At 44.5% G+C, this 21,935-nt stretch overlaps 1 protein-coding gene across 2 annotated transcripts in view; it reads left to right on the top strand.

Moving 5' to 3' along the window:
* The window catches only part of LOC139413758 (synaptophysin-like protein 1), a 29,276-nt gene extending 7,913 nt beyond the window's left edge, over positions 1 to 21,363 (top strand). The window contains exons 3-6 of one of the 2 annotated variants that reach the window (XM_071161489.1): positions 14,832 to 14,950; positions 15,330 to 15,528; positions 19,288 to 19,461; positions 19,639 to 21,363. In XM_071161489.1, coding sequence (XP_071017590.1) covers positions 14,832 to 14,950; positions 15,330 to 15,528; positions 19,288 to 19,461; positions 19,639 to 19,764 — 618 coding nt within the window. In that variant the 3' untranslated portion in view covers positions 19,765 to 21,363. The remainder of the gene's footprint in view (positions 1 to 14,831; positions 14,951 to 15,329; positions 15,529 to 19,287; positions 19,462 to 19,638) is intronic. The other variant, XM_071161490.1, reaches the window with a different exon arrangement.
* Positions 21,364 to 21,935: the final 572 nt, after the last annotated feature.

Raw genomic sequence — 21,935 nt, 5'->3', positions numbered from 1 at the left:
GATGCACTGATGTTAAAACAACTTCTAAGCTTGGTTCAGATCTGTTTGTGCTCTTAACTCCATTGCTGTTAATGTCATGTTTGTTATGAGAATGAGTGTCAAGGAGTTGACATGATAGCCGAGTGCCTGCCTGTTTGTGCCGTCTCTGACTAATTCATAATATGTATACCATGACAACAGTCAGAGGAGTTGGCCAAAGCACCAACAAGTCTAGAACCAGGTTTGAAAACAAAGGCCTCCTAACGTTCCCATATCATCAACTCCCACCTAACTACACTCTTACTTACTCAGGGAACTGCATAGTGGAGGGTTTATTTTGAGGGTCAGCGGCTGAGGTGAGGGGATTGCTGGAATGGTCAGGTGTTTAAGTGGAGGGTTTATTTTGAGGGTCAGCGGCTGAGGTGAGGGGATTGCTGGAATGGTCAGGTGTTTAAGTGGAGGGTTTATTTTGAGGGTCAGCGGCTGAGGTGAGGGGATTGCTGGAATGGTCAGGTGTTTAAGTGGAGGGTTTATTTTGAGGGTCAGCGGCTGAGGTGAGGGGATTGCTGGAATGGTCAGGTGTTTAAGTGGAGGGTTTATTTTGAGGGTCAGCGGCTGAGGTGAGGGGATTGCTGGAATGGTCAGGTGTTTAAGTGGGGGGTTTATTTTGAGGGTCAGCGGCTGAGGTGAGGGGATTGCTGGAATGGTCAGGTGTTTAAGTGGAGGGTTTATTTTGAGGGTCAGCGGCTGAGGTGAGGGGATTGCTGGAATGGTCAGGTGTTTAAGTGGAGGGTTTATTTTGAGGGTCAGCGGCTGAGGTGAGGGGATTGCTGGAATGGTCAGGTGTTTAAGTGGAGGGTTTATTTTGAGGGTCAGCGGCTGAGGTGAGGGGATTGCTGGAATGGTCAGGTGTTTAAGTGGGGGGTTTATTTTGAGGGTCAGCGGCTGAGGTGAGGGGATTGCTGGAATGGTCAGGTGTTTAAGTGGGGGGTTTATTTTGAGGGTCAGCGGCTGAGGTGAGGGGATTGCTGGAATGGTCAGGTGTTTAAGTGGAGGGTTTATTTTGAGGGTCAGCGGCTGAGGTGAGGGGATTGCTGGAATGGTCAGGTGTTTAAGTGGAGGGTTTATTTTGAGGGTCAGCGGCTGAGGTGAGGGGATTGCTGGAATGGTCAGGTGTTTAAGTGGAGGGTTTATTTTGAGGGTCAGCGGCTGAGGTGAGGGGATTGCTGGAATGGTCAGGTGTTTAAGTGGAGGGTTTATTTTGAGGGTCAGCGGCTGAGGTGAGGGGATTGCTGGAATGGTCAGGTGTTTAAGTGGAGGGTTTATTTTGAGGGTCAGCGGCTGAGGTGAGGGGATTGCTGGAATGGTCAGGTGTTTAAGTGGAGGGTTTATTTTGAGGGTCAGCGGCTGAGGTGAGGGGATTGCTGGAATGGTCAGGTGTTTAAGTGGAGGGTTTATTTTGAGGGTCAGCGGCTGAGGTGAGGGGATTGCTGGAATGGTCAGGTGTTTAAGTGGAGGGTTTATTTTGAGGGTCAGCGGCTGAGGTGAGGGGATTGCTGGAATGGTCAGGTGTTTAAGTGGAGGGTTTATTTTGAGGGTCAGCGGCTGAGGTGAGGGGATTGCTGGAATGGTCAGGTGTTTAAGTGGAGGGTTTATTTTGAGGGTCAGCGGCTGAGGTGAGGGGATTGCTGGAATGGTCAGGTGTTTAAGTGGAGGGTTTATTTTGAGGGTCAGCGGCTGAGGTGAGGGGATTGCTGGAATGGTCAGGTGTTTAAGTGGAGGGTTTATTTTGAGGGTCAGCGGCTGAGGTGAGGGGATTGCTGGAATGGTCAGGTGTTTAAGTGGAGGGTTTATTTTGAGGGTCAGCGGCTGAGGTGAGGGGATTGCTGGAATGGTCAGGTGTTTAAGTGGAGGGTTTATTTTGAGGGTCAGCGGCTGAGGTGAGGGGATTGCTGGAATGGTCAGGTGTTTAAGTGGAGGGTTTATTTTGAGGGTCAGCGGCTGAGGTGAGGGGATTGCTGGAATGGTCAGGTGTTTAAGTGGAGGGTTTATTTTGAGGGTCAGCGGCTGAGGTGAGGGGATTGCTGGAATGGTCAGGTGTTTAAGTGGAGGGTTTATTTTGAGGGTCAGCGGCTGAGGTGAGGGGATTGCTGGAATGGTCAGGTGTTTAAGTGGAGGGTTTATTTTGAGGGTCAGCGGCTGAGGTGAGGGGATTGCTGGAATGGTCAGGTGTTTAAGTGGAGGGTTTATTTTGAGGGTCAGCGGCTGAGGTGAGGGGATTGCTGGAATGGTCAGGTGTTTAAGTGGAGGGTTTATTTTGAGGGTCAGCGGCTGAGGTGAGGGGATTGCTGGAATGGTCAGGTGTTTAAGTGGAGGGTTTATTTTGAGGGTCAGCGGCTGAGGTGAGGGGATTGCTGGAATGGTCAGGTGTTTAAGTGGAGGGTTTATTTTGAGGGTCAGCGGCTGAGGTGAGGGGATTGCTGGAATGGTCAGGTGTTTAAGTGGAGGGTTTATTTTGAGGGTCAGCGGCTGAGGTGAGGGGATTGCTGGAATGGTCAGGTGTTTAAGTGGAGGGTTTATTTTGAGGGTCAGCGGCTGAGGTGAGGGGATTGCTGGAATGGTCAGGTGTTTAAGTGGAGGGTTTATTTTGAGGGTCAGCGGCTGAGGTGAGGGGATTGCTGGAATGGTCAGGTGTTTAAGTGGAGGGTTTATTTTGAGGGTCAGCGGCTGAGGTGAGGGGATTGCTGGAATGGTCAGGTGTTTAAGTGGAGGGTTTATTTTGAGGGTCAGCGGCTGAGGTGAGGGGATTGCTGGAATGGTCAGGTGTTTAAGTGGAGGGTTTATTTTGAGGGTCAGCGGCTGAGGTGAGGGGATTGCTGGAATGGTCAGGTGTTTAAGTGGAGGGTTTATTTTGAGGGTCAGCGGCTGAGGTGAGGGGATTGCTGGAATGGTCAGGTGTTTAAGTGGAGGGTTTATTTTGAGGGTCAGCGGCTGAGGTGAGGGGATTGCTGGAATGGTCAGGTGTTTAAGTGGAGGGTTTATTTTGAGGGTCAGCGGCTGAGGTGAGGGGATTGCTGGAATGGTCAGGTGTTTAAGTGGAGGGTTTATTTTGAGGGTCAGCGGCTGAGGTGAGGGGATTGCTGGAATGGTCAGGTGTTTAAGTGGAGGGTTTATTTTGAGGGTCAGCGGCTGAGGTGAGGGGATTGCTGGAATGGTCAGGTGTTTAAGTGGAGGGTTTATTTTGAGGGTCAGCGGCTGAGGTGAGGGGATTGCTGGAATGGTCAGGTGTTTAAGTGGAGGGTTTATTTTGAGGGTCAGCGGCTGAGGTGAGGGGATTGCTGGAATGGTCAGGTGTTTAAGTGGAGGGTTTATTTTGAGGGTCAGCGGCTGAGGTGAGGGGATTGCTGGAATGGTCAGGTGTTTAAGTGGAGGGTTTATTTTGAGGGTCAGCGGCTGAGGTGAGGGGATTGCTGGAATGGTCAGGTGTTTAAGTGGAGGGTTTATTTTGAGGGTCAGCGGCTGAGGTGAGGGGATTGCTGGAATGGTCAGGTGTTTAAGTGGAGGGTTTATTTTGAGGGTCAGCGGCTGAGGTGAGGGGATTGCTGGAATGGTCAGGTGTTTAAGTGGAGGGTTTATTTTGAGGGTCAGCGGCTGAGGTGAGGGGATTGCTGGAATGGTCAGGTGTTTAAGTGGAGGGTTTATTTTGAGGGTCAGCGGCTGAGGTGAGGGGATTGCTGGAATGGTCAGGTGTTTAAGTGGAGGGTTTATTTTGAGGGTCAGCGGCTGAGGTGAGGGGATTGCTGGAATGGTCAGGTGTTTAAGTGGAGGGTTTATTTTGAGGGTCAGCGGCTGAGGTGAGGGGATTGCTGGAATGGTCAGGTGTTTAAGTGGAGGGTTTATTTTGAGGGTCAGCGGCTGAGGTGAGGGGATTGCTGGAATGGTCAGGTGTTTAAGTGGAGGGTTTATTTTGAGGGTCAGCGGCTGAGGTGAGGGGATTGCTGGAATGGTCAGGTGTTTAAGTGGAGGGTTTATTTTGAGGGTCAGCGGCTGAGGTGAGGGGATTGCTGGAATGGTCAGGTGTTTAAGTGGAGGGTTTATTTTGAGGGTCAGCGGCTGAGGTGAGGGGATTGCTGGAATGGTCAGGTGTTTAAGTGGAGGGTTTATTTTGAGGGTCAGCGGCTGAGGTGAGGGGATTGCTGGAATGGTCAGGTGTTTAAGTGGAGGGTTTATTTTGAGGGTCAGCGGCTGAGGTGAGGGGATTGCTGGAATGGTCAGGTGTTTAAGTGGAGGGTTTATTTTGAGGGTCAGCGGCTGAGGTGAGGGGATTGCTGGAATGGTCAGGTGTTTAAGTGGAGGGTTTATTTTGAGGGTCAGCGGCTGAGGTGAGGGGATTGCTGGAATGGTCAGGTGTTTAAGTGGAGGGTTTATTTTGAGGGTCAGCGGCTGAGGTGAGGGGATTGCTGGAATGGTCAGGTGTTTAAGTGGAGGGTTTATTTTGAGGGTCAGCGGCTGAGGTGAGGGGATTGCTGGAATGGTCAGGTGTTTAAGTGGAGGGTTTATTTTGAGGGTCAGCGGCTGAGGTGAGGGGATTGCTGGAATGGTCAGGTGTTTAAGTGGAGGGTTTATTTTGAGGGTCAGCGGCTGAGGTGAGGGGATTGCTGGAATGGTCAGGTGTTTAAGTGGAGGGTTTATTTTGAGGGTCAGCGGCTGAGGTGAGGGGATTGCTGGAATGGTCAGGTGTTTAAGTGGAGGGTTTATTTTGAGGGTCAGCGGCTGAGGTGAGGGGATTGCTGGAATGGTCAGGTGTTTAAGTGGAGGGTTTATTTTGAGGGTCAGCGGCTGAGGTGAGGGGATTGCTGGAATGGTCAGGTGTTTAAGTGGAGGGTTTATTTTGAGGGTCAGCGGCTGAGGTGAGGGGATTGCTGGAATGGTCAGGTGTTTAAGTGGGGGGAAATTGGAAATGTTTTACTTCACCAAACACCTGAAAGATGAAACCAGTTCCCACGAGGTTCACTTGACCTCAGGCTGCTACTACTACGATCACGATACAATTTTCTCCCCTGTGTTTTTTATTTCACCTTTATTTAACCAGGTAGGCAAGTTGAGAACAAGTTCTCATTTAGAATTGCGACCTGGCCAAGATAAAGCAAAGCAGTTCGACGCGTACAACAACGGAGTTACACATGGAGTAAAACAAACACAAGTCTATATACAATGTGAGATGGGAGGTAAAGGCAAAAAAAAGGCAATGGTGGCAAAGTAAACACAATATAGCAAGTAAAACATTGGAATGGTTCATTTGCAGTGGAATAATGTGCAAAGTAGAGAGAAATAATGGGGTGCAAAGGAGCTAAATAAATAAATACAGTAAGGAAAGAGGTAGTTGTTTGGGCTAAATTATAGATGGGCTATGTACAGGCGCAGTCATCTGTGAGCTGCTCTGACAGCTGGTGCTTAAAGGGGAGAAGTGTTTCCAGTTTCAGATTTCCATGGCTCGCATACCCCTAAAATACTAGTGGACTAAACTCCACGGTTTAGGAAGTTTTTGATGAACTCCACTAGAGGTCGACCGATATAATCGGAATGGCTGATTTTAACAATCGGAAATCGGTATTTTTGGACGGCGATTTATTTATTTGTATTTTTTAACATCTTTTTATTTAATCTTTAACTAGGAAAGTCAGTTAAGAACATTCTTATTTTCAATGACAGCCTAGGAACGGTGGGTTAACTGCCTTGTTCAGGGGCAGAACGACAGATTTTTACCTTGTCAGCTCGGGGATTCAATCTTGCAACCTTACAGTTAACTAGTCCAATGCTCTAACCACCTGCCTCTCATTGCACTCCATGAGGAGCCTGCCTGTTACACGAATGCAGTAAGCCAAGGTAAGTTGCTAGCTAGCATTAAACTTATCTTATAAAAAACAATAAATCAATCATAATCACTAGTTAACTACACATGGTTGATGGTATTACTAGTTTATCTAGCGTGTCCTGCGTTGCATATAATCCATGTGGTGCGTATCGTTGCTCCAATGTGTACCTAACCATAAACATCAATGCCTTTCTTAAAATCAATACACAGAAGTATATATTTTTAAACCTGCATATTTAGCTAAAAGAAATCCAGGTTAGCAGGCAATATTAACCAGGTGAAATTGTATCACTTCTCTTGCGTTCATTGCACGTAGAGTCTGGGTATATGCAACAGTTTAGGCTGCCTAATTTGCCAGAATTTTACGTAATTATGACATAACATTGAAGGTTGTGCAATGTAACAGGAATATTTAGACTAATGGATGCCACCCCATAGATAAAATACGGAATGGTTCAGTATTTCACTGAAAGAATAAACGTCTTGTTTTTGAGATGAGTGTCCGGATTCGACCATATTAATGACCGAAGGCTCGTATTTCTGTGTGTTATTATGTTATAACTAAGTCTATGATTTGCTAGAGCAGTCTGACTGAGTGGTGGTAGGCAGCAGCAGGCTCAACCCATTTCACAACCGATGTGAAATGGCTAGCTAGTTAGCAAGAGGATTCAATGCTGTAATTGCTGCCACAGTGCTTCAAAGTACTGATCCCAAACCGTTGAGGTCGGGTGATTGTGGAGGCCAGGTCATGGTTTCGGATGAGTTGGTCCGCAGAGTGAAGGAAAAGCAGCCAACAAGTTCTCCGCATATGTCGGAACTCCTTCAAGAGTTCCAGGTTAAGCATTCCAGGTTAAGCTGGTTGAGAGAATGCCAAGTGTGCAAAGCTGTCATGAAGGCATAAGTTGGCTACTTTCCCAGTGACCTTGCCATGGTTAAATGCAGTTGTATGCACTTTCAGTTTAGCACAAATGCTGCCATCTAGCCACTGTTTCTGGTTTGGGTAGGTTTTAATAGTCACAGTGGGAACAACATCCCCTTCCTGATGAACTGTCACCGTGTCTGTGTATACATCAATGTTATTCTGAGGCAACCCGGAACATATCCCAGTCGGCGTGATCAAAACAATCTTGAAGCATGGATTCCGATTGGTCAGATCAGCGTTGAATATATCTTATCATTGTTAATTTTTCTCCTATGTACTGTTTTTGGATTCTGCTTTAGAGCAGCTTTCTGCAGCATTGGTAAATATGTGATTTTATAAATGTTGAGTTCATTCCTGCGTTTTGTAACTAACCTGGTAGGTTGTCTGACAACCTGCACTAGGTTGCAGGCACTAGTTACAGTTTGAAGTTTGTTTTCTTGTGTGAAAATATACTCATGTTTATCACATGCATATCACATACATTATCCAGAAATGGACTGTTAGCACTTGGTCTATAGCAGGTTCCCACAAGAATGGGCTTTAGGTGAGGCAGATGAACCTGTAGCCATATTACTTCAGTTTTTAACATGAGATCCTCTCTAAGCTTTACAGGAATGTGGTTCTGAATATTGACTGCAACACTGCCCTTGTTTGCTTTTCTGTATTGCTGCCACTATCATCAAAGGTTTTGTCTAAGTTACTTTTTAATTTTAAGAGTCAGAATATGAATGTACTTTGTTACAAGCAAGTTATTGACTTCATGAACCTTGTTTCTTAGGCTACTACATATGTTAAGATGGGCTATTTTTAGTACTTTTCTGGGTTGCTTGATTTTTTTTTTTAATGCTTTACTGGAAAGCTTATCAGAAGTAGACTAGCTCATGTTGTTTACATCGGTGCTGATAGTGCATGGTAAGCTGCACACAGTGGACTTCCTACTAGGACACACCTCTTCAGGGCTAACTGTAACTATGGTTCATACAGTAGGCACATGATTACAGCGTACAATAGCTGTAGGATCAACATAGGGGGACTAATTCAGTTGTCTGCCAATGCCCCTGTGATGTACATTTGATGCAGCATTATGACAACACAGCGTCACAATGGTGGGGATTAACTGAGCTGGTCTTGGGTCATTGATAAGTCATTGTCTCAATGCAGCCTTGAAATGCTTGGCTCCTGCTTGGACAAGAGCCAAGCTCATTTAGATGGACTCCGTCATTCCTTTAGATTATCTTCTGTTTCCAGACGGTGTCAGAGTTATCTATGAATGTGACTCCAGCAGAGCTACAGTTGTCTTTTAGCCAGATGTGTAATGCCAGTAGCCTGCTGAATCTTTCAGACATTCGGCCCAACGATGGTACCGGACCTGATATTATTTGCCGCTTTTTGTAATCTGTCATTGCTCTTATCAGTTATTTTTTAAATCAATTTTCAGAAGTTCCAAGCTAGCCCTCCTGATGTCGTAGTCCATGTGGGGGTCAAACGACAGCGTCAGCCCCCGGCAGCAGTCGTAGAACGGTTGGAAGCAGCCTTGTGGTGTCCTGTACTCATGCTCCTGGGTAGAACAGTCTGAAGCAGCCTTGTGGTGTCCTGTACTCATGCTCCTGGGTAGAACAGTCTGAAGCAGCCTTGTGGTGTCCTGTACTCATGCTCCTGGGTAGAACAGTCTGAAGCAGCCTTGTGGTGTCCTGTACTCATGCTCCTGGGTAGAACAGTCTGAAGCAGCCTTGTGGTGTCCTGTACTCATGCTCCTGGGTAGAACAGTCTGAAGCAGCCTTGTGGTGTCCTGTACTCATGCTCCTGGGTAGAACAGTCTGAAGCAGCCTTGTGGTGTCCTGTACTCATGCTCCTGGGTAGAACAGTCGGAAGCAGCCTTGTGGTGTCCTGTACTCATGCTTCTGGGTAGAACAGTCTGAAGAAGCCTTGTGGTGTCCTGTACTCATGCTCCTGGGTAGAACAGTCTGAAGCAGCCTTGTGGTGTCTTGTACTCATGCTTCTGGGTAGAACAGTCTGAAGAAGCCTTGTGGTGTCCTGTACTCATGCTCCTGGGTAGAACAGTCTGAAGCAGCCTTGTGGTGTCCTGTACTCATGCTCCTGGGTAGAACAGTCGGAAGCAGCCTTGTGGTGTCCTTTACTCATGCTCCTGAGTAGAACAGTTGGAAGCAGCCTTGTAGTGTCCTGTACTCAAGCTCTTGGGTAGCACTGGGAACTGAGATGTTTCTCACCATAGACCTGCCAATGATGACAGCTGGTGAAATAGCAGAGGGCTGGCCGTTCTTTCGTCTCAAGTGATTTAGAAGACCCCTCGAGGACCAAAGAGCGGTGGGGCCCGATGGACCCGAGTCGGCTGTAGTATCCATCGTAGATTAATGGCCCGGTATCTTAGGCAGTCTCGCTGTCTGTGGAGGGTGGGTGCTCTGAGGATCTAAACCTGAGGTAGTTGCCACCGGATAGGGAGACAACAGAGGACCAAGGCACCTGAACCTCTGAATCCAGGGCGGCAAAGCCGTTTCTGGTCTGTGTCCGGGCTTAACATCTCCAAGGAGTCCCCCGTTGCCAGAAGATGCTTTTTTTCCCGACTTACATGGCGAGTGACGCATCTCCATGGCTGGTTGGGTCGAGAACAGGAACATCCCACAGGAGCATCCTACCACTTTGGGGAGGGATCCCTGCAGAGTACAGGCCAAGTCGTCTGTTGGGAGCTGATACGGTGGCGACACTTCCACCAGAGCGCGCCGTCTGGCTACTGGGGTAGAAGAACAATTTCAAAGTAGGCGGGGGTGGAGTCCCCCAGTAGGTTTTCTAAGAGTAGGCACTTCACCCTTGTAGTCCTCTGCAAGCAAACAGTTGCTACTTTGAAAGTCTGCGCAGTCCACATTGTCCCGGAATAAAGCAAAGTAAACACAGCTCCTGCAATGTTAAACGTTCAATAGCGACCTACATTTGAGACTGTTGAGCTAGCTGGGTTTCCGTGTCTCTCTCTTTACATGGAATCTGTGAGGATCCCAGGACAGATTGTTGCGTTCACAGCAACTAAGCCGCAGGATCCAAAATCAAAAAGTATATAAAATCTTAACTTCACAAGGAAACACTATCACAACTTTACATAAACGATTAATCAAGGTCTCTTGTTTAGATGTTTTGGGGGAGGAGCTCATTAGAATAATGGCCCGTGTGAAATATCACAGCACAGTTGTAATATATGGTAAACAGAAACTGGATGGTTTTCAGAGATGGATGGGAGGGGTTTAGTGGAGCTGAAGGATGGAACTAAAAAGAACAAGGTCAAATGTATAGTTGAAGTCGAAGTTTACATACACCTTAGACAAATACATTTAAACTCAGTTTTTCACAATTCCTGACATTTAATCCTAGTAAAAATTCAGTTAGAATCACCACTTTATTTTAAGGATGTGAAATGTCAGAATAATAGGAAAATAAATTTATTTCAGCTTTTATTTCTTTCATCACATTCCCAGTGGGTCAGAAGTTTACATACTTAACTAGTATTTGGTAGCATTGCCTTTAAATTGTTTAACTTGGGTCAAAAATATCGGGTAGCCTTTCACAAGCGTCCCACAATAATTTGGGTGAATTTTGGACCATTCCTCCTGACAGAGCTGGTTTAACTGAGTCAGGTTTGTAGGTCTCCTTGCTCGCACGTGCTTTTTCCGTTCTGCCCACAAATTTTCTATAGGATTGAGATCAGGGCTTTGATGGCCACTCCAACACCTTGACTTTGTTGTCCTTAAGCCATTTTGCCACAACTTTGGAAGTATGCTTGGGGCATTGTCCATTTGGAAGACCCATTTGCGACAAAGCTTTAACTGATGTCTTGAGATGTTGCTTCAATATAGCCACAATTTTTCATGATGCCATCTATTTTGTGAAGTGCACCAATCCCTCCTGCAGCAAAGCACCCCCCTCAACATGCTGCCACCCCCGTGCTTCACGGTTGAGATGGTGTTCTTTTGGCTTGCAAGCCCCCCCCCCCCCCTTTTTCATCCAAACATAACAATGGTCATTATGGTTGTATTTTTGTTTCTTCAGACCAGAGGACATTTCTCCAAAAAGTATGGTCTTTGTCCCCATGTGCAATTGCAAACCATAGTTTATGGCGATTTTGGAGCAGTGGCTTGCTTGCTGAGCGGCCTTTCGGGTTATGTCAATATAGGACTCATTTTACTGTAGATATAGATACTTCTGTACTGGTTTCCTCCAGCATTTCAAGGTCCTTTGCTGTTGTTCTGGGATTGATTTGCACTTTTCTCACCAAAGTACGTTCCTCTCTAGGAGACGGAACGCGTCTCCTTCCTGAGCAGTATGACGGCTGCGTGGTCCCATGGTGTTTGTTTGTACAGATGAATGCGGTACCTTCAGGCGTTTGGAAATTGCTCCCAAGGATTAACCAGACTTGTGGAGGTCTACAAAACATTTCTGAGGTCTTGGCTGGTTTCTTTTGGTTTTCCAATGATGTTAAGCGAAGAGGCACTGAGTTTGAAAGTAGGCCCTGAAATACATCCACAGGTACACTCCAATTGACTCAGGCTAATTGACATTTATCAGAAGCTTCTAAAGTCAGAACATCATTTTCTGGAATTTTCCAAGCTGTTTAAAGACGCACTAAGTTGACTGTATGTAAACTTCTGACCCACTGGAATTGTGATTAAGTGAAATCTGTCTGTAGAAATTTTGGGGAAAATGACTTGTCATGTACTAAGTAGATGCCCTAACCGACTTGCCAAAACCTATAGTTTGTTAACAAGAATTTTGTGGAGTTGTTGAAAAATGAGTTTTAATGACTCCAACCTAAGTGTATGTAAACTTCCGACTTCAACTGTATGTATATAGACAGGTTCAGAAGTTTTGTGAAACAGCGCAGTTTAGATATATGGCAAATAGAAACTGGATGGTCTTCAGAGATAGATGGAAGGGGTTAAGGGTAGCTGAAGGCTAGGACTAATAACAAACTAAAGATGACTATTGTAAAATATATTGTCTGTAAAATGTATGTTGAAGCCTGTTGTCCATTAATTTACTCCAATTAGGAGGTGGGGAGAGAATACAAAATAAAGTGTGTTTTCTGTACACTCACTACCGTTCAAAAGTTTTGGGTCACTTAGATATGTTCTTGTTTTTGAAAGAAAAGCAACACCAAAAATAACCTAATTGATCAGAAATACAGTGTAGACCATTGTTAATGTTGTAAATGGATATTGTAGCAGGAAACGGCATTTAAAAAATATATATATATTTATATGGTTATACCGAGGCCCATTATCAGCAACCATCACTCCTGTGATCCAAGCTAATCCAAGTTTTTCATTTTAAAAAACTAATTGATCATTAGAAAACCCTTTTCCAATTATGTTAGCACAGCTGAAAACTACTGTTCTGATTTAAAGAAGCAATACAACTGGCCTTTAGACTAGTTGAGTATCTGGAGCATCAGCATTTGTGGGTTTGATTACAGGCTCAAAATGGCCAGAAACCCATAAATTTCTTCTGAAACTTGTCAGTCTATTCTTGTTCTGAGAAATGAAGGCTGTTCCATGCGAGAAATTGCCAAGAAACTGAAGATCTCGTACAACGCTGTGTACTACTCCCTTCACAGAACAGCGCAAACTGTCTATAACCATAATATAAAGAGGAGTGGGAGGCCCTGGTGCACAACTGAGTAAGAGGACAAGTACATTAATGTCTAGTTTGTCTGGGAGAGAAGTGTAAAGCCTATGATTTTGCATATGTGTATGTTTGCCATTCTTCCCCTCTCTGGGTCTGCCCTCACCCCACTTTTCTGCTTTGAGTAGAGGAAGTAACTATCAGGGTGGATGAGGTGAGGTCCCCAGTGTTCTGCCCAGTCAGGGTTTCAAGATTTTTGGTACGAGCCATGTCTGAGGCCTCTTGGGGCCTCTTCCTGTCTGACCTGACCCTGGTGGGGCGTTCTGCTGGAGTTGGGGCTTTTCTTGCCGGGTGACCACTCCCCACCCTTATGGCTTTTACAGAGGACTGTTAACTGTGCTGCAGCAGGAACAAATCAAATCAAATTTTATTTGTCACATACACATTGTTAGCAAATGTTAATGCGAGTGTAGCGAAATGCTTGTGCTTCTAGTTCCGACAATGCAGTAATAACCAACAAGTAATCTAACTAACAATTCCAAAACTACTGTATTGTACACAGTGTAAGGGGATAAAGAATATGTACATAAGGATATATGAATGAGTGATGGTACAGAGCAGCATAGGCAAGATACAGTAGATGGTATCGAGTACAGTATATACATATGAGATGAGTATGTAAACAAAGTGGCATAGTTAAAGTGGCTAGTGATACATGTATTACATAAGGATACAGTCGATGATATAGAGTACAGTATATACGTATGCATATGAGATGAATAATGTAGGGTAAGTAACATTATATAAGGTAGCATTGTTTAAAGTGGCTAGTGATATATTTACATAATTTCCCATCAATTGCCATTATTAAAGTGGCTGGAGTTGAGTCAGTGTCAGTGTGTTGGCAGCAGCCACTCGATGTTAGTGGTGGCTGTTTAACAGTCTGATGGCCTTGAGATAGAAGCTGTTTTTCAGTCTCTCGGTCCCAGCTTTGATGCACCTGTACTGACCTCGCCTTCTGGATGATAGCGGGGTGAACAGGCAGTGGCTCGGGTGGTTGATGTCCTTGATGATCTTTATGGCCTTCCTGTGACATCGGGTGGTGTAGGTGTCCTGGAGGGCAGGTAGTTTGCCCCCGGTGATGCGTTGTGCAGACCTCACTACCCTCTGGAGAGCCTTACGGTTGAGGGCGGAGCAGTTGCCGTACCAGGCGGTGATACAGCCCGCCAGGATGCTCTCGATTGTGCATCTGTAGAAGTTTGTGTGCTTTTGGTGACAAGCCGAATTTCTTCAGCCTCCTGAGGTTGAAGAGGCGCTGCTGCGCCTTCTTCACAATGCTGTCTGTGTGAGTGGACCAATTCAGTATGTCTGTGATGTGTATGCCGAGGAACTTAAAACTTGCTACCCTCTCCACTACTGTTCCATCGATGTGGATAGGGGGGTGTTCCCTCTGCTGTTTCCTGAAGTCCACAGTCATCTCCTTAGTTTTGTTGACGTTGAGTGTGAGGTTATTTTCCTGACACCACACTCCGAGGGCCCTCACCTCCTCCCTGTAGGCCGTCTCGTCGTTGGTGGTAATCAAGCCTACCACTGTTGTGTCGTCCGCAAACTTGATGATTGAGTTGGAGGCGTGCGTGGCCACGCAGTCGTGGGTGAACAGGGAGTACAGGAGAGGGCTCAGAACGCACCCTTGTGGGGCCCCAGTGTTGAGGATCAGCGGGGAGGAGATGTTGTTGCCTACCCTCACCACCTGGGGGCGGCCCGTCAGGAAGTCCAGTACCCAGTTGCACAGGGCGGGGTCGAGACCCAGGGTCTCGAGCTTGATGACGAGCTTGGAGGGCACTATGGTACTATGGTGAACACTTGACCACTTAAAACCAGCTCTGTGTCCTACCGGTGGAACACCTCTTATTATAATAATATATGCCATTTAGCAGATGCTTTTATCCAAAGGGGCTTAGTCATGCATACATTGTACGTATGGGTGATCCCGGGAGTCAAAACCCACTATCCTGGCGTGGCACTACAGAGGACGACTTTCTGTTGTGATTTACAGAACCACAACTCTGAACAGCCCTCTGATCAGCTATAATAAAGATGAGCTAAATATAGCTGTATACAGTCTTATGTAGGCTACATGTATTATGTGTTGATTTAAAATCTTAAAGGACAAATTTTGATAATCAGAGGAGTGCACAATAACTCTAGTTCGTTGGGAGAGAAACAGTTTATGAATTCTAAAGTACCTTTCCTTCCTTGTCTCCTTTATTGACCTGAAAACAAAGCCTAGACACTAGTGAAAAGTCAGCCCACCAGGAATGAGCTTTTCTTAGCTGCCCAGGAATGAGAATGATGTGAAGGCAAATAGATGAGGAGAGGAAGTAACTTAAGACCATTGAGATGCACGCTAACTCACCTCTCTCTGTGCAGGTGTTCACCATCTTTGCCTTTGCCACCACGGGTGGTTACTCTGGGACGACCCACATCAGTGTGAAATGTGGGGATGCGGTGCTAAAGGACATAGACGTTGGGTTCGGATACCCTTTCAGGTAAAACACCTCTCGCATAGAGCTGCATATTGACAACATGTATGCTGTCATATTGTTTCTTCTGTTTTTTTAATTGCCAGTAACCCCTACCTGTGGTCTGTACAGTAAATAAGCCTATCTCTGGCACTCCCTGAAAAGCAATGCAAAACTTTTCAAGGGTTTGATGTGTAAACGGGAATTCCAAAGAGCAGTTTCTTTTTACTCTAAAGCTGGTTGTAAAATGTATGCAGTCACACATGGAAAAAAACAAAAGATTCTTCCCACCAAGATCATTTTTATTTGCCTTTGATGGTTGCCCCTTAAATGTTTTTGAATTTATAGTTGAAATTGATTTATCTAATTGATAGTTTTTCTCTCCCACCCCCCCACTACTCTCTAGGTTGCCAAGCTACGGCCCTTTAAAGGTGCCCACGTGTAACGGGAACGCCACGAATGAGATTTACCTACAGGGCGACTACTCTTCCTCGGCTGAGTTCTACGTCTGTGTCGGTGTCTTTGGCTTCCTGTACTGCACCGCCACCCTGGTTCTATACTTGGGATACCAGCATGTGTACCGCGAGGGCCGCGGACCTACCTTTGTGAGTCTAAGATACTAGGGCTGATCCCATTTTTAGTCATCTGTTGGGTAGATAGGCTGTTGGTCGACCAAGATTTGAATTTTTTTGTCAAGCTGTGGCAAATATATATATATATATATATATCACACACACATTGGGGAGAACAAGTATTTGATACACTGCCGATTTTGCAGGTTTTCCTACTTACAAAGCATGTAGAGGTCTGTAATTTTTATCATAGGTACACTTCAACTGTGAGAGACAGAAAATCACATTTAATGATTTTTAAGTAATTAATTTGAATTTTATTGCATGACATAAGTATTTGATCACCTACCAACCAGTAAGAATTCCGGCTCTCACAGACCTGTTAGTTTTTCTTTAAGAAGCCCTCCTGTTCTCCACTCATTACCTGTATTAACTGTACCTGTTTGAACTCATTACCTGTATAAAAGACACCTGTCCACACACTCAATCAAACAGACTCCAACCTCTCCACAATGGCCAAGACCAGAGAGGGTGTAAGGACATCAGGGATATAATTGTAGACCTGCACAAGACTGGGATGGGCTACAGGACAATAGGAAAGCAGCTTGGTGAGAAGGCAACAACTGTTGGCGCAATTATTAGAAAATGGAAGAAGTTCAAGATGATGGTCAATCATCCTCGGTCTGGGGCTCCATGCAAGATCTCACCTCGTGGGGCATCAATGATCATGAGGAAGGTGAGGGATCAGCCCAGAACTACACGGCAGGACCTGGTCAATGACCTGAACAGAGCTGGGACCACAGTCTCAAAGAAAACCATTAGTAATACACTACGCCGTTATGGATTAAAATCCTGCAGCGCACGCAAGGTCTCCCTGCTCAAGCCAGCGCATGTCCAGGCCCATCTGAAGTTTGCCAATGACCATCTGGATGATCCAGAGGAGGAATGGGAGAAGGTCATGTGGTCTGATTAGACCAAATAGCTATATTTTTGTCTCAACTCCACTCGCCGTGTTTGGAGGAAGAAGGATGAGTACAACCCAAACAACACCATCCCAACCGTGAAGAATGGAGGTGGAAACATCATTCTTTGGGGATGCTTTTCTGCAAAGGGGACAGGACGACTGCACCGTATTGAGGGGAGGATGGATGGGGCCATGTATCGCGAGATCTTGGCCAACTACCTCCTTCCCTCAGTAAGAGCATTGAAGATGGATCGTGGCTGGGTCTTCCAGCATGACAACGGCCCGAAACATACAGCCAGGGCAACTAAGGAGTGGCTCCGTAAGAAGCATCTCAAGGTCCTGGAGTGGCCTAGCCAGTCTCCAGACCTGAACCCAATAGAAAATCTTTGGAGGGAGCTGAAAGTCCGTATTGCCCAGCGACAGCCCCGAAACCTGAAGGATCTGGAGAAGGTCTGTATGGAGGAGTGGGACAAAATCCCTGCTGCAGTGTGTGCAAACCTGGTAAAGAACCACAGGAAACGTATGATCTCTGTAATTGCAAATAAAGGTTTCTGTACCAAATATTAAGTTCTGCTTTTCTGATGTATCAAATACTTATGTCATGCAATAAAATGCAAATTAATTACTTAAAAATCATAGTGTGATTTTCTGGATTTTTGTTTTAGATTCCGTCTCTCAATAAACATTGCAGACCTCTAAATGCTTTGTAAGTAGGAAAACCTGCAAAATCGGCAATGTATCAAATACTTGTTCTCCCCACTGTATATATAAACAATTATGGCACCTGTCTGAGTGGACTAATCCATTGCGAATGCTTCAGGGATGGCACACAAGTATCACCAGTAGTACGTTTACCATTTCTTGTCTAAAAGTTCTGTTAATCCATTCAATTTATTATTATTATTATTATTACAGTCTTGTCATTGTAGGAGTGGACATGTTTGTAGAACGCACAACCTAGGTTACACTTGAGGGAAAAGTTTAGGTTTATTTCATTCCGTTTACGAGTTAATTTATTAATTGTCTTTGACAGGAGCTCTCCAAACAAATCTTGAGAAAGGACACACACCTGATTTATGAATAGAACTAGGCCTAGGCTACCTGGCCTGCACGCAAATGTAGGCTTATAAATATGCACATTTGGGGATCTGATACTATTTCTGATTGGCTTAACTCGCCATCACTGTGGAGCTTCTCAAAGTAATTTTTTCCTTCGCCTCAAAAAGAAAGTAAACTGTCTGTTTTGACATCCATCGTGAATAGTTCCTCAACGTAGCCTATTTGAAAAATCTTTCCAGCTCTCCCACTTTCGATAACCACACAGCATGAAAGGGGGAAAATGTCATGCTCTGATCCGGTGGAAATGTCATAAAGGCCTACCTCATTACTTCTTATCCTTTGTGCAAATAGCCTATGGCTGTGTCTGTCTGTGTGGTGCTCACTGGCAGCACCCAGAATATTTTAAACAATGTTGCAAGTTTGTTAGCTTGAGCTTCAGGCTAGACCCAAGTTAATAGTTAATACAATGTTTCAAGTTCCTTGCAGACAGGCCATGCATAGCTCCCGAGGGACACAGCGGTCTAAGGCACTGCATCTCAGTGTCTGAGGCATCACTATAATTTTGATTAACCACATGACATTGATTTTGAGATGAAACTGTTCCACAAAAATGTGCATATGAAAATCATAACTGACACACAGATCAGTAGAAATGGTACGATAACTTGCCACTCCAAATTGTAAAGGTTGCTGACCGTTGTTGTAGCCTACTACCGGCAACTTCAGATGCATAATGGCAGAATCTGCAACGGCCAGCAGCAGTGGGAGAAATTTTCTTCTGGTTAGTTTAAAATGTTTTAACTAGGCAAGTCGCTTAAGAACAAATTCTTATTTTACAATGACTGCCTACCCTGACCTAACCCGGGCAACGCTGGGCCGATTGTGCACTGCCTTATGGGACTCCCAATCACAGCCGGTTGTGAGACAGCCTGGGATCGAACCAGGGTCTGTAGTGACGCCTCTAGGACTGAGACTCAGTACCTTAGACAGCTGCGCCACTCGGGATCTCTGGCTCACGCTTTAGTATATTGTCAAAATGTTTAATTACAGCGCTTGACGCATCAGGCAAAATAGCCTACATATAGTTGATTTTATTCGAACATAGGGTGGGGTTTATGTTAGTTACCGTATAGTGTAGCATAACTGGAGAACTATTTGTATATAGGGTTTTTGAGAAGCAACCCATCAACTGGCAGGCCAATAATGGTGTGTGACTGTACAGAGTAAGCATGTACAGCTGATATAGTGATTGTAATGTTAGCCACACAGTACTGCGCAGTTTGCAGAAAAGAAAAGCATATCTAAAACAACATACTTACATTTTCAGAATTAGACAACGTCTCTCAGCCAGATGCCGAAGAATTGGTTCATGCATTTTCTTATTTTAGGCTAGTTCTCTAAAGCATCACAGTTGTGGAACAGCTTGCTATGTCAGGTAAGAGGGGCAGATAACAGAGGTTTTTAAATCACTTTTAAAAACCCACCTTTTTAGTTGGGATTTTAATAAGTGAGTTATATACATCCTCAGTTTGTTTTAATGTGAAGTATTTTGTGATTTTAAATAAATGTTGATTTAACAATGTAACCATTTGTCTCTGGCTGATGGGTTAGGTTCATGTTTTAAGCCTGGTATGGCTCTAACAGCTGAGACAACAGGTTAAGTTGTGAGCCTAATAGTTTTCAAAAGAGATTCATGATTTCAAAGCTGCGTTCTTCCATCCTCTTCAACATGGTCCTATAGTGACAACCCTCCCCTGTGTTTTTCTCAGGACCTGTTGGTGACTGCTGCTTTTGCCTTCCTGTGGCTGGTGTCCTCCTCTGCCTGGGGGAAGGGCCTGACTGACGTGAAGTGGGCCACCAACCCAAACCACCTGGTTGAGACCTGTCAGCCCCTGTGCTCACCTGGATACTTCCCCTCCATGGGAAAACTCAATGCCTCTGTGGTGAGCAATTTGATTTAGTAATAGGAATTTATAGCCATTTCTCAATGTGATTTACAGGTATGTACAAGTCAAGCATGAAAGACAGAGCTACGGGTGTAGTGGCACTTAATGTAGCATTTGTAATTCCTTTGTTTGTATCCTGTGTTGTTTTTGTTTCACACTTTCCTGCTTGTCCAGATTTTCGGATTTCTAAACCTCATCCTATGGACCGGTAACTGTTGGTTCATCTTTAAGGAGACTCCCTTCCACAAGGACCCCAACCCACCAGCCACCATGGAGGAGGGCGGAGTCCCCAGCTCTTAATTGCATAGAGCCCAAGCCAATCGCCAAAGTGCTTTGGACCCACACTGTTTATTATTTAACCCTATTAAGAAGGAAACTAAAACCTCAAGCAAAATGTTGCTTTTTAATCACCCTTACCACAGAGGCCACTTTTCAATGATGGGCATTAAGCTCAAGCTTCAGGGAAAGTATTAATGCTGTGTTTACACAGGCAGCCCAATTCACACACTATTTTTTTTTCTCACTAATTGGTATTTTGACCAATCAGATCAGCTCTGAAAATAATCTGATGTGATTGGCCTTTTGGCCAAATAAAAATAAAATAATTGGTGTGCCTGTGTAAACACAGCCTAAGTTCCCCAACTCTAACCCTCCAACACAGCTACCCTTGGATGTGGTTTTAATACTCTGCATAGAGTTGGTCAGTTAATGTGAATGATTTGCTAGCTGCAATCAACACTACCCCAATTTACAGGTGTAAACCCTGAAAACTGAGTGACCGCAACGGTTTTTATTTGTTTTTTCCTGTTTATTTTTAAACATTCTAAAAGGTGCCTTGAGTTAACTGTACATAACATCTATTCAGTTACAGTGAATGTGGCTTGAGTTGAACACTTTGAAAGGAATTTGGGTATCTGTGATTTTCAAAATGTCTGATTTTGGTCGCTTCCTCTAGAGCAGGTACTTTCAAACGCATAGGCCAAGTACAAAATGTCCCAACAGGGCTCACAGACGCAATACTGTAGCTGAACTGTGACTAATATGGGGATGTTCAGTAATGCTGCGTTGACATCACAGGTGGCTGGCCGGTGGTACCTTAATTAGGGAGGACGGGCTCTTAGTAATGGCTGGAACTGTATCGAAAACAACAAACACGTGGTTTCCAGGTGTTTGATTCCATTCACTCCTTTCCCGGCCATTTGTTATGAGCCGTCCTCCCTTCAGCAGCCTCCTGTGGTTCAAATACACTAATTGTCTGACCGTCAGTCCCCTCGTTTACCATGAATCTAATAAAGGAGATGAGGTCGACGGTAATGTTGAAATCCGCTGCTCTGTTGCCTTTCAGGCCTAAATTTGGTCCTCTAAATTAAAATAAACCATTTTAACTACTGTCATATCAGTAATTCCAATATTCCACTACTACATTTTTGAAACCTGGATGTTGCATTTCTGTCATGTTCTGAAAGCCTACTGCTTTGGTGCACTAAACTCGTCAGTTGTTAGCTGCTTGACCCCACAATCGCTCCTGATGTTCAATGCGTTCCTCTTTGAAATGTATGTTTTTTTTTGTCTTAGTTTTGTTATTCAAAATTATTTTGTCACATGCTTCATAACCACCCGGTGTGGGCTAACCTTGAAATGCTTACTTGTGGATGAACATATGAACAGTGCCTTGGTTATTTATACTAACTATAGCAGTAACACCAACTAATATGGACTACGTTCAATTTGAGGACACATTTCTAGTAACTGCTGTCAATATTTTAGTTATTCAAACTGTCAGTGCCTATATTTCACCGCAGTGCTGGTTGGTGTATTGTTTACTCAATGAAGCCAAACTTTTTAAAGTCTTATGTAAAGTTGTGACATTGAAACAATTAAAACACTAAGTTCCCTCAGTATTTGACTCTTCTCAAAATGTTTGAACTAGAGCTGGGACGATAAACCAGAAAATGATCGACACCGACCACTTATTGCAGGCATTTTGCAGATAACATTCAGTACGATAAGTAGCCTATACTACAGAAATGTAAAGTTTGAAATTAAATAAGTTTGCTAATATGGGTGGATTGTTATAGCTGTCAATTGACCCATCAAAAAGCCTAGTAGTAGTTTAAAGGGTCATTTTTAAACTTGTTATAAAATTATAGTTCTATTTATTATTTCATCCATATCGCGATAAACTGCCTGACTTGATTTTTGTCTGACGCCCAGCTCTAGTTTGAGCAGGAAAAGACAACTTTTGAATGTCATTTAAAAAAAAAAACGACATTAATTGGTCAATTCACAATAAGTCCTTTAATGGCTTCTGTGTGTTTAGAAAATATCTATAACTTATCTCCCTGAGTAAGTTTTATGCCTTCATGGTTGTCATTTTGTTTTTTCTGTTTTGTCACACCACTGGGCAAGCTACAGACTATCATTGAAGAATGGTAAATGGTGCTGCCATGTAACACACATGGCAACATGTA

This window comes from Oncorhynchus clarkii, chromosome 7 (assembly GCF_045791955.1).
Source record: "Oncorhynchus clarkii lewisi isolate Uvic-CL-2024 chromosome 7, UVic_Ocla_1.0, whole genome shotgun sequence".
Lineage (NCBI taxonomy): Eukaryota > Metazoa > Chordata > Actinopteri > Salmoniformes > Salmonidae > Oncorhynchus > Oncorhynchus clarkii.
This window is presented reverse-complemented; position numbering and strand designations above follow the sequence as displayed.